Here is a 13606-nt window from a genome sequence, read left to right as displayed (position 1 = left end):
CTGTCCCACTTTGTCCCACTTTTTCAGAGATCATAGTGGTCCGCAGGTGCGCATTCGCTGTCAAAATAAAAAACACGCACAAGGGTTAGGGTTAAATTTAAAAACTGTACTTTTGAGTTAAAATATATATATGACTGCTTATGTTTATATATACCAAATTTTCCAGTGCTTGAGCCTACAATAATAATTAATCTTATCGTATGTTATCTTAAAATCACCCATTAGAATTATTTTTTCCGAACACTAAATCAGTCACAAAAATCAAATCAAAACTCTAAGTGCCAGCTGGACAACAGATAACTATAAACTGCTTTTTCAGTTATCTGTTGTCCATCGATGGTTAATTCAATCAGTTCCAGTTCAGTTCAATTTTATTTTATTTATATAGCACCAAATCACAATATTGTTATGTAGAGACAGTAATACAGAAAAACCCCAACAATCACACGACCTCCTATGAGTACGCACTTGACAGTGGGAAGGAAAAACTCCCTTTTAACAGGAAAAAACCAGCAGAACCAGTCTCAGGGAGGGGCGGGGCCATCTGCCGTGACTGGTTGGGGTTGACAGGGAAGGAGACAGGACAAAAGACATGCTGTGCTTCATAAGTTGAAGATTGCTGCTGCTGCTCGTCCATCCTGTCTTGAGAATTCTGACAGGACGACTCGGGTGTGTTGGTTCCTTTAAACTGACGTATTCATCCCGCTGTAACCAGGTTTCCTTCAGTCAGAATAAACTGATGTGTTGATCAGTTATTAAATCCTTTACTAACAGGGACCTTATGTGTACTGATCCACATTTAAGTGCTTTATCTTTGGTGCAGTTGAGGATGCTATATTGTTATTTAATTTCATTTGGAATTGTTTTTTTGTGAACAGACATAGTTTCTGCAGGGATGCAGCTCTGGATCATAACAGGAGGAAGGACGCTGCAGAGGTGGTGTATAAGACTCTGCTTCCTGGTCCCAACTCTGGATAAATTTGGTCAGACTTCTACAAATGAGAGCTGCTCCATCTAAAGGGGGATGGGTACCATCTCTCCTAACAACACCACGTTTTCCCCAGAAAGTTGTTCAGTTTACACTTTACTCTCTGCAGACTTTTTAAATTTGATCTCACTGGGTCAGAGTGTAAATAATCACAGGAGAATCTTTGGGGTCTTTAATTGATATGCACTGTATTATCTTTCAGCTTCACAGACTCTCACAAGTCTAATTGTCATTCATAGTTATTACCTGAACTGTAATTACACAGGCTTACTAATTTCAGTCTAACGCAGATATCTGGTGTTTCTTTGTTTCTTCAAACTTCATGTAGTCGTTAACTCTAAACTTTGCTCTATCTATTCATCAATATGTTGAAGTTTCCCTCAATGTCAATTCATTATCAGTTTTCCCTCTGGCAGTGAATTAAAATGTCCTCTCCATATTCATCACCTCTCATATTGATCCTCTCTCACCACAAGTTTACTAATTGACAATTAGTGGATGAAACAAGGAGAGGTACAACTCGAACATGACAATTAATAAAGTAAACAAGGGCACGGTGAAGTGTAATATCACTGCTGAGGAGAATGTTTATGTAAAAAGGCTCTCTTGAAAGGTGCCTTATCCGTGGGAACATTTGTAAAGTTGAATTATTGAAAACAGCTCAAACTCATCCAAGCTTGAACGTCCCTAGTTTTAGAATTATAGGTTTGAATCTGCTGTGTGTTTGTCATATTGATTTGTAGTCTGAATTCATACCTTATTGTTGTCTGCACCCTTCTCCTCTGTCTTCTATTCCCCATCCATGTTTTATTTTATTCTCCTCTACTGAATGTGTGTTGAGGTATTTTCCATAACTGCTCCAGCTGCCCTCATTTCAGAGGGTCTAGATATGGCCCATGATCCCATGTCCCCTGAAGAGGCCAAAGGTCAAACTAAAGTGCATTTTTTAAGCTCTTCTGGAGTGTTTTTGATGAAGATTCATCAGTTTCATTGGATAGTTTTCAACGAAGTTGTTCTTCTCTGAGACCATGTGACTATAGAGGCACATCTAAAATAATTTTTAAACCCACTCTCAGTATATTTATTACTTTGTTGTGCACCTTCGATTTGATCTTCCAAGGGCTGGTTTTAGAGAGACACGAGACGCACGACAGCTTAAATAAAACTAATACAGTGGTCGGATTTCAGGTAAATTCATCAGTGGTACAAAGTCACTATGTTGACTTAAACACCATTAAATGTACCAAAAAATGTAATTATTCAGTGCCATCAGCCAGCAAGTGTCATTGATTGCTACCATGGAAACACTAATGCCAGGGGAATGTATCATGGGTATGGCACAGGTCTTACACAATAAGCTGCAAAATGAAGAAGAAGCTTCTGAAGAAGCTTCTCGGATGAGAGGTGAAACGTCTTCAAGCAACTTAAAGAAGTCCAGACGCTTTTCTTTGCAAGCTCCTTAGACTACGATGACCTGGATGACTGAGAAGCTTCACAGACACCTGCCTGTGAAAGTGTCACACATGGTTTATAAAGCACTTTGAGTGCTCGAGTAAAGTAACAATTTCATATAGTTCATATTCATATTGCACCAAATCACAACAACAGTCACCTCAAAGTGCTTAATGCTTCTATGTGAAGACTACAATAATACAGCTAAACCCCAACAATCAGACGACCCCCTTTGAGCAACTTTGGTGAGACTGGGAAGGAAAAACTCCCTTTTAACAGGCAGAAACCTCCAGCACAACCAGGCTGACATAAGCTTTGTCCGAAAGGAAAGTTTTAAGTCTACTCTGAAAAGTAGAGCTGGTGTCAGTCCCCCAAATCCAAGCTGGGAACTGGTTCCACAGAAGAGGGATCTGAAAGCTGAAAGCCTCCCACTTTACTTTTTAATATCCTAAAGAACAGAAGAAAGACAGCAATCTGAGAGCGGAGTGCTCTATTGGGGTGATATGGGCAGTATGGAAAGATGGGCTCTGATTACTCAATATTATTTGCTATATAAGAACCAGTCCGTTTGCCATTTACATAATGTTTCAGCACAAGACATATGTTACATTACTGTGCTCAACATTAGGCCCTGTCCCACTTTGTCCCACTTTTTCAGAGATCATGTTTCAATCCTTCTGTTCACTCTTTAGTTGAAAAAAGTAAAGGAAAAGACAAATGTGATTTTTTTTGTGATATGTGTATATTCAATGTTGGGTCAGTGAACTATACGTTATAGAATAGAATTCTGTAGAATAGAAAAGTGCTATATAAGAACCACTCCAAATGCAATGCAAGTGGTGTAAAGCACCCAGCTACTGGACTCTAGAGCAGTGGAGATGTGTTAGAGCGGTTTCTGCAAGGCAGGACTTTTATCCGGGTCTAGTCTGACCTCACAAATGTTTAATAGAATAGCCAAAAATTCCCATGAATACAGGAAAACTTTGCCACAAGACTGGAAGCTGTTATAGTGGAAAAGGGTGTCATTAAAGTTACTTAATACTTTTAATAATATAGTGTAGAAGGGTTATTATTGTTATGAATATTCAGTGAATGCAAAATTGGGAAAATGCTTTGAATGGCATTTTGTCAAAAGACTGAAGCAGGCGTGCTGGTATGAATAAATATTCTACTGTACCACCAATATGCAACCAAACATGCACAAATTATATCACAGTTGCCAAATGCTTGACTTTGAGGTCAAGGCCACTAAAATGTGAACTTGTCTTGCTGATATTTCTGTGGTATCAATCTGAACATCATAGGTGTTCTTTCTAATGTTACTGGATTCACAGCATTTTCAAATGTTGGCTCAAACTGCAGCTCCATAACTCACCCGTCCAACCTGCAAGACAGCGGCAGAAACCCGTAACTGGATCACAGCCATCGGAGTTAACGCAGTCACATTTCTCTCTGCAATCCAAGCCGTACGATCCATCCTAACAGCACCAAGACAAACATCAGAGAAAACACATTTTTTCTTTTATTAAGTAACTTAACGAAACGTTAAAGAAGCAAAGTAGATGTCCGAGCTGATGAATAAAGAGAAAAAAATGAATGCTATGAGCACTCACAGGACAAGGTACGTCACAGTATTCATCCGTCCAGCCTGGGGAGCAAGCACAGGTTCCACTGACGGGGTTGCAAGCTGCCCCATTGGCACACTGACACGTCTGATTGCAGCTCAGTCCCCAGGTTCCACTGGAGCAAGGGATGGAGCAGTCGACACCCTGCCAACCTGCTCAGACGACAGATCATTTTAGTTTGTAATGGAACTTTACTCTGCAATTAAGTACTATAAGTTTTATATTTCCGTATGTTTGACCTTGTGATTTTGATTTATTTTATGACTTTTCTTCTAACTTGGTGTAATTGTAGTTTATAAGAATGTGGATCCTATTTTCTCTACATTATCCATCTTTGCTGTATTTGTTATAATGACTAAATACATGTCAATACCTATTTTATAGCTGCAACAGTGTCCAAGAGGCACGAGCCGACAGACAGACATATTTACAGTTTAAACAGATTATCAAAAGTAGTTTATTTGGAGCTAAAAAAAAGTCCCTTTCCCCATCTTTGATAAGTGTTTCCAACAAACAGTTTGAGTAATCGTTTTTCTGTTTAACTTCATTTCCTCTTCCAAGTAAGTCTGTCTGGTTGTTGTTTGAGTTTTTCCTGCAGTGACAAAAGTCATAGAAATAAGCCAAGCTGCAGGACACAGGAGTTCATCGTTACTAAGGGCTGTACATTGAATTATCAGAGCGTATGTTAAACATATATCCTGATAATTCAACTGTTCAGTTCAGTAATATTTTGGATTATTGTTTAAATGACTAAAAATGTATTTATCTTTTTAAAGGCTTTGCTTAACTTGAATGTAAGTAATAAGAAATGTTTCTGATTTGTCAATCCCTTCCATCCTTCACCATTTCCTGGGCTTTTCACACTAAAAACACTGAGCATATTAAAGTACATCAAAGTAAATTAAGTCATGGGTGACTAAAGAGAGAGTACGCGGGTTTCACAGGGTTCGTTCTTGTTCTAACCAAAGCTCTCAGGCCCTGGTCCTGTTTTCTGCTTCTTCAGATGTCTCTCTATTTTAATTACCTGTGGTCCCAACCACGTTCAGAGGTGTATAAATATTTAAACATGCTGATATTGAGAGATATTAAGCAAGCAGAAAAAAAGACCAGGTAAGGACTGGAGATTGTTACAGTTGATGTCTTCACATTTTTAGAGATGTGAAATTGAATGAATGGTGAAATTGGAGAAAATTTGGGGTTTCTGGTTTTCAAATGCAGGATCAATAAGAACAAACAAACAAACAAAAACAGGGCTAGGAGATCAAGGCTGGAACTTTTTAATATCAAATAGTTTGAAATTTTCTCAATTTTCTTTAAGAGTTTAGAAAAGTCCGAAAGTGTAGAAAATATCTGTCAAAAAAAGCTGCAAATAATTTCACTGAGTTACTGTGAAATATAACAAAGAAAAAGCAGCAAATTCCCAAATTTGTTTAGTGATCTTGTGGAATTAGCTAAAAACTTTTGTATGTGTACTAGAAGCACAACTTGAATAAAGCAAGAGTTTGGAAACATTATGTCAAGGCCATGTAACCTAACTTTTTAAAGGTTTTTATCACACTTGATCTCTTGAAATAAAAACAAGCATTTTTATCTCCTGGTGATCACTGAAATTCAAGTTATACACCCTTCCCCCCTCACATCAGATAGGCCTGGTTTTCTTCAGATTCAAATAAATGCAACACCATCAACATTTAATTAATTTCAATAGTCAACAGAATATGTAGTACTTAAAATAGCAGTTTTTCAAGCTCTTGTCAACGATATGCTCTGCAGCTTCTCCACAGGAGCATTCACATGTACATTTTTAGATTAGAAAGAAGTACCAGAGGCTCTGCTGAAAATGTTAGACATTCAGGGAAACACAACAAGTTACAGTGAAGACTGTGACTCCTTACAAAAACAATTTTGATAGTTGTTCCTCTTGTCCAATTCTAAAACATAATAATGAAGGAAATTTCAACACTCTGTCTTTAAGAACGTGCTTGTAAAGCACTACCTTCTCTGCAGATGCAGGAACCATCAGTGTGTGAGCAGGAGATCTCGTTTTGGCAGGAGCACGATGAGGAGCAGTTGATCCCGTACAGGCCTGCAAGACAGCTGATAGAGCAGTCGTCACCCTGGTCACACAAAAGGAGACAGGAAGGAACTGAAAAATAATGGTAAAGGTAAGATAAAAGGCCTGGAGTTGATTTGAGGTGAAGTGCTTGCATTTGGAAGATTTTGCTGTGAATGGACAACAGGTGGTCAAATCAGCTCTCCGTGAAGGTGAAACAAGCAATGCTTAAGCTCACAAAGACAGAAAAAACCCATCGGAGAAGTTGCTACTATATTAGGATTGGACTCAGCAATGCAAAAAGACCTGGACGTCCACAGGAAGACAGCTTTCCAGGATGATCGCAAAATTCTTTCTATTGCAAAGAGAAACCTCTTCACAACAGCCAACCAAGTGAGCAGCTCTCTCCAGGTGGTAGACGTATCGATATCCAAGTCTACCATAAAGAGAAGACTGCATGAAAGTAAATACAGGGTGTTCACTGCAAGGTGCAAGCCACTCATCAGTCTCAAGCATAGACTGGCTAGACGTTGCTAAAAAAAACACCCAAAAAAGCCAGCACAGATCTGGACAAACATTCTTTGGACAGATGAAACCAAGATCAACCTCTACGAGAATGATGGCAAGACAAAAGTATGAAGAAGGTGTGGAACAGCTCAGGATCCAAAGAACACCACATCATCGGTAAAACGCGGCGTCGGCAGTGTGACGGCTTGGGCATGCATGGCTGCCAGTGACACTGGGACACTCAGACGAATGAACTCTGAGGTGTTCAGAGACTGTCTGCTCAAATCCAGCTAAATGCAGTCAGATTGATTAGGCAGTGTTTCATAATACAGATGGACAATAAGCCACAACATACGGCCAAAGCAACCCAGGAGTTTATTGATGCAAACAACCTGATCTTAACCCAACTGAGCTGCATTTCACTTGCTGAAGATTAAACTTTGCACAGAAAGACCCACAAACAACCAGCAACTGAATGCTGCTGCAGCAAAGGCCTGTGAGAGCATTAAAAAGGAGGAAACCCTGGGTGTTGATTTAGCTCACTGCGATGAGCAGGTGACCATATGTCGCATGGCTGAGACCAGCCGGCCCACATTCGATTCCAACCTTTTGCTGTATATCTTCCCCCATCTCTCGCCCTCCGCTTCCCTGTCACTCTTCACTGTACCCTGTCAAATAAAGCTGTAAAAAGGCCAAACGAAAAGGAGGAACCCAGCATTTGGTGATGTCCATGAGTTCAAGACTTCCAGTTGTCATTGCCTGCAAAGGCTTTTCAACCAATTATGTAGTAATGAACATTTTATGCTCAGTTATTTAATTTGACCAATTATTTTTGTTTAAAAATCCCTTCCTTTTTATGCAATCTTTTCTTTCAACTCACTGAATTAAAACTGAGTCTAGTCTGCACTTCAACTGCATCAGAATTGTTTCATTTAAAATTGAACCCCCTGTCTGGGGCTCTCCTCAGCTCTTTCCAGGAGGGTGGCGTGGCTGCCCCTCCGATGGTCCTCCTTGGGCTCTCACGCTCCTGAGGGCCACCAGATGTCTCCTCCATGCCTGCTTCATGCAGGCACATTACAAGGAGAATCCTTTTGAATACAAGTGCGCTCACGCACACAGGTGCTCACAGGCTTTCTTGCCTCCCACCTCAAAGCACATTCTGCGCTGTCAGTCTTGTGTGCTGCAAAATAAAATCCAATATTTAGTATTTACTGTTAGTTACACTTATCTAGGTTATTGCTGCAGTGCTGTTTTTATTGTGTTGCTCTCCTTTTACTTGTTTTCTTTTTTTGTATCAACAGGTAAACAGCGGATTTGTTTTTTAGTGTCTTCTCTGTCTGTCCCTCTTCCCGTCTGTCTGTCTGTCTGTCTGTCTGTCTGTCTGTCTGTCTGTCTGTCTGTCTGTCTGTCTGTCTTTCTTTCTTTCTTTCTTTCTTTCTTTCTTTCTTTCTTTCTTTCTTTCTTTCTTTCCCTGCCCCCAGGCATGTCTGTCCTATTTGTGACTTAAAATAAAATAAATTGAATAAATAAATAATAATAACAAAGGTCAATCAAGTGGACCAATATGGCAAAGCCATAATGATCTACTTAGTAAAATAAATCCATCTTTCTTGGCCTTCAGACAATAACTCTGATTGCTAAAGAACTGAAGAGGACAGGGGGGAAAAAATCATTGTGGTGATGTACAGAACCAAAATCTCTGTCCAAATATTTATGGACCCAACTGTATATGTGTGCTATGTGTTACATGTTAATGTACATGTATAAATATTTTTAATGTTGGAGAGTTCTGTATGTGTATGCAGCTGTCTAGAGGCAACCTTTTCAGAAAAATCTGAAACCTTCTAATTATAAATTAAAATCAAAGACCACTCCCAGTTCCCTCCAACAGTCCGTGTCAAGTTCTGCTCCCTTATTTTAAAATAGCTGTATAATTGTGGCTGCAATGTGTGAGCCTTGAAGCATTTTGGATAAAGAGTCAGAATAGAAAAGGTTTGGCATCGGTTTAAAGTTCTGAGGCAATGACATACTCACTGACATGAGCTTCCCCAGGCATTCCATATGAATCAATATTCAGGCTTAAATGAGTCACAAGTAGGGATGGGTATCTGTGGTGGGGCGTGGTCTGCGGTGCCGTGCAGGGAGGGCGGACGCACCTGCACGGCATCCTTAATCACGCCCGCCTAGTTAAAAACACGGGGACTCAGGGGTTTGGGTGTGTTGTGGTGTGACGTGAATTAAATAAAGATGGCTCTGAACGTTGCTCCGTGGTCCCGCCGTGCCTTATTCACGCCACAGTATCGAAACCCGGTTCTTGTTGAGAACCGGTTCCCACTGTCGATTCCAATCGCCCCGAATGACGTCACCACGTTGCGGAGCGTCATTTACCTGGCAGGAAACACGGCGCCTAAGCGGCTCAGACGCTCAAAAGTTTGGTTACACTTTACGAGAACGGATGCAACAGGGCAACTTGCAATACTTGAATAGTGGATATTTCATCTAAGGGAGGAAACACTACGAATATGCAAAAGCATTTGCTCACAAAACACGCGATGACCTTAAATGAATGTCGTGTTTTTAATTCCGCTCCGGACTCGTGAATCTCAACCCAGCAGCAGCGGTAACGTTTGCACGTCCTCTCCCGTTAATGCGGCAGGTAAATAATCAACTAACAGTGCATATTATGTTAGCGCGATCTGCCTTATTACAAACCTGCCATTACTGTGCATTTAGGTGACCATGATGAGAGAGACAGACAGAGTCTGGCTCAGATGCTGGCAGTTCTCGCTGCAGTCTACCGGTAGCGTCTCCTTTCAGGCCAGGATAGACGAATGTCACCGAGCAGTGACTCAGTTTGTGGTCAAAGGCTTGCACCCATTTGCCACAGCAGATGATTTTCGGTAAGTGAATGTGTTTAATTGTAGGCAGGGACATTACTGGATATTCTTGTGTAATTGCTACAGAATAATTTATGTTATACTTTGTTATTGCTACAGAAGAATATTTATTTTATTATTTTACATTTACAATTTTTTTTCCTGGGGACCCTGTGACACCCCATTGAAGAGCCGTAGGCTGGATCTCTTAAGATCTCACTGTTGTTTGCAAGCACCATGCTCTCCTTTTAAATGCACTTTAGAACAACACGCAGCAACACTACACATGAGCGGGAGGAGGGAGGTATGGGGTCTTCACACACCCCCGTTCTCTACTAGCCATCGGGGCGGGGGGGCTGGGAGGAGATGTTGGCTGTCCGATTGGCCTCCCTGCTGCTGCGGAGCCTGGGACGGTCTGCTTGCCTCCACCCCGGGGGGAAGGGTAACATCTCTTGGGTCTGGGTTCTGTTTCCCCCTCTGGGGGCGAGGGTACCTGGACCCGGGGTATAGAGTATGTTTGGGGAGTGTGATTGTGTGTACATGTCCATTTATGTCAATCCCTACGTTGGGTGAGTGCTGAGTGTTTGTATATGTGTGCATGAGGGTGGGAATGCATGTTTGTGTCTGTGTCTATATGTCAGGTCGGGTCTTAGACTCCACCTCTCTGGGAATTCCCAGGCCCTCCAAGGCCTATCTCCCCTCACCACTTATTACATTGCCACAAGAGAAAATGTTGTGTTGTTGTAAGCTGTTAGTTTATCTACATTGATAATGAAAACCAGAACCTCCACAAATCACAGTAACAAAGACTCCTGACTCTCAACTTGCCTCATCTACTGATTCACATAAGCATAAATGCTTTGTATGTAACATTTACTGATGAACACATGAGAGAGTAGCTAGACTGCAGACTAATCAATAAAGGACATGTTGTAGTGGCGAGACAGACAGCTTGGCATTAGCAGGATCTCTAACCTTATCCTGTGCTGATAGCATGCTGGGAGAGCAAGCTTCACACATCTGAAATCTCAGGCACCATGACACATTGATTGGGACCTCCAACATATAAACTTTGCCAATTAAAATTGTATGCTTCAAACCTGCTGCCTTTAAATTGCTATTAATCTAATATTCACAAAGCTATCCAAAAGACAGGAGGAGAAAGAGCTCTTAATAAATTTGAAACACTTGAAAAATAAATAAAATTGAACATCAATGTGTTCAGTAAGGAAAATCAACTGAATTTCCCAGGACTGTAAAGTCACCTCTTGTATAATAATTATGTACAGATTGGTGGATTAATGATCATTTACTTGGCAACTTTGATTTAAATTTTTGTTCTAAAAGCCAGTTATTTTCAGTTTTTAAATCAAAGATAACAAAACAAAAATAATGTGTTTTTTACTTCATAACCCAAACACTAGCTGTGCAGCCTTGGAGGAAAGCAAAGAAATTTAACAACTCTACGTAGTCCCCTAAAACAAACAAATACCATCACTGTCACTATAGGAATGGAGAGACTGAGTATCAAACTGCTGCTGCTGTACTTGGTTAGCAGATCATCAACGACTGTGATTGCCTCTACACTACTAACAATTACAGGAACACTTGGAAAACGCATCAGATCTCAGTAGGGAAAATTGTGCTGGATATCTATACAGATATGGACTGAGTAATGTGTTAGCAACAAAAGTATGAGGCACCGTTTGATAGAAATTAAAATCATGAACCTAAATTCACAGACACCCTGAAAATTAAAGTGAAACATTTAATTGCAGCAACTCTAAATTGGTGCGTTTTAGTTTGTATGGCATACAGATACTTGTAATGATGCCTGACAACGTTGGAACAACATGTGGTGTCCAGGGGAATCCCCTATGTTTCTGTTCACCCAACAACATCAGGTCTTCTATTGGATTTAAGTCAGGTGAGTATGGGGGTCAGTCAGTAGTATCAATTTCTTCATCCTCTCATATCATTGCCACATGAAGCCTGGGATTGTTGTGCAGCAGGAGGAACCCGATGATGTTAAAGGGTTCTGCTGACCCTTTCACTTCTCTCATGATGTGATCAGGGTGAGCCTGACCACACCTACGACAGGTCATTTGTCGGGTTCTGGTCGTGCTCATCCTGTTCCTCCTTGCACAAAAGAGCAGATATTGGTCCTCCTCATAGATTAAGTGTTGCAGAGTGTAGCATTATGGAAAAGAGTTGAGAGAATCCTCCACTAAACATTTTGGTTGGCATTACTTTTCATTTTTTTACTAATTGCATGCTTTGGTGTTTTTGTGTCTTGTGTGGGCCACACCCATGTGGGAGTGGAGATTCTACTCTAGTCCAACAGCCAGCTATCTGGAGTTGAGTACAGGGAGCAGTTGATTGGGAAGGATTTTAGGCCTTCTCTATAAAGGGGAGAGGGCAGGTTGTTGTTTTTTAGTAGGACACTGTTGGAGCAGGGAAGCCAGCTGACCTTGGAGACTCCAGGATGAAACACTTTAAAGGAAAGGATTTTTAACTTGGCCTGGTTTTGCTTTTAAAATAATCTGATGATGCTGGAGGGAGGACTCGTTTGAATTAGGATTCATGTGGATTTGCTGGGATAAAAACACTGGACTGGACACTATCTGTGCCCAAGGAAAGGAAACTGGTCAAGATTTAGAGAAGTGTGAGCTCCAGAGTGGAAGCCCCAGGATCTGGTGTAAAGACCCACCCTCGAACAACACCAGGCCTGATAAGGCTAACAATCCTGACCACGGCAGCTTTGGGCCTTGGATTCCAGACCGGAGTTGTGTCCTCAGCCAGTAGTCTGACTTGGAGGGGAAAAAAATGAACATTGTGTACACCATTGCAGTGTGAGTGTGTAGATTTCTTACTGGTCAGTATTGGAGCGTACTACGTTCTTGTATGGAGGCAATTTTGAGCTGTACGTAACACAAGGACGTTCTACTTTTGTGTCCAGGTCTCCTAGACTAACATCCTGTATCCTTCTCCTGAGACTGTGCCTGGAGAGACAGCAAGGTGTCACTAGGTATCACCTCATAATACCACTAGTGACAATGACCCAAGCCAAATACAGAAGTAGTGAAAAAACTGTCAGAAAATAAGAGGATGGGAAAAATGTGTCATTTTGCCCCTCTAGTGCGCCTGCTGTTAACTTCATTAACACCAAAGCACCTGAAACTGATTAATAACTCCCTCTGGATCTAAATCCAGCAAAGGTGCAAAGGTTTTAAACTCTGAATATGTTAAGTCTGTTATTGTAACACATTAATTATTCAGTGACCTGGGGGGCTGGGGACTTTACAGGGAGTGCAGAATTATTAGGCAAATGAGTATTTTGTCCACATCATCCTCTTCATGCATGTTGTCTTACTCCAAGCTGTATAGGCTCGAAAGCCTACTACCAATTAAGCATATTAGGTGATGTGCATCTCTGTAATGAGAAGGGGTGTGGTCTAATGACATCAACACCCTATATCAGGTGTGCATAATTATTAGGCAACGTCCTTTCCTTTGGCAAAATGGGTCAAAAGAAGGACTTGACAGGCTCAGAAAAGTCAAAAATAGTGAGATATCTTGCAGAGGGATGCAGCAGTCTCAAAATTGCAAAGCTTCTGAAGCGTGATCATCGAACAATCAAGCGTTTCATTCAAAATAGTCAACAGGGTCGCAAGAAGCGTGTGGAAAAACCAAGGCGCAAAATAACTGCCCATGAACTGAGAAAAGTCAAGCGTGCAGCTGCCAAGATGCCACTTGCCACCAGTTTGGCCATATTTCAGAGCTGCAACATCACTGGAGTGCCCAAAAGCACAAGGTGTGCAATACTCAGAGACATGGCCAAGGTAAGAAAGGCTGAAAGACGACCACCACTGAACAAGACACACAAGCTGAAACGTCAAGACTGGGCCAAGAAATATCTCAAGACTGGTTTTTCTAAGGTTTTATGGACTGATGAAATGAGAGTGAGTCTTGATGGGCCAGATGGATGGGCCCGTGGCTGGATTGGTAAAGGGCAGAGAGCTCCAGTCCACTCAGACGCCAGCAAGGTGGAGGTGGAGTACTGGTTTGGGCTGGTATCATCAAAGATGAGCTTGTGGGGCCTTTT

At 41.2% G+C, this 13606-nt stretch overlaps 1 protein-coding gene across 1 annotated transcript in view; it reads right to left on the bottom strand.

Annotated features, from left to right (window-relative positions):
• LOC102301508 (multiple epidermal growth factor-like domains protein 10) overlaps window positions 1–13606 on the bottom strand; it is a gene marked incomplete at its 5' end in the record, with an annotated part of 97103 nt that overhangs the window by 54097 nt on the left and 29400 nt on the right. The window contains 3 exon segments of the mRNA XM_014329053.2: window positions 3816–3918; window positions 4054–4217; window positions 6062–6182. Coding sequence (XP_014184539.2) covers window positions 3816–3918; window positions 4054–4217; window positions 6062–6182 — 388 coding nt within the window.

Source organism: Haplochromis burtoni, unplaced genomic scaffold (genome assembly GCF_018398535.1).
Source record: "Haplochromis burtoni strain Fernald_Lab_line unplaced genomic scaffold, NCSU_Asbu1 Contig_495, whole genome shotgun sequence".
NCBI lineage: Eukaryota > Metazoa > Chordata > Actinopteri > Cichliformes > Cichlidae > Haplochromis > Haplochromis burtoni.
This window is presented reverse-complemented; position numbering and strand designations above follow the sequence as displayed.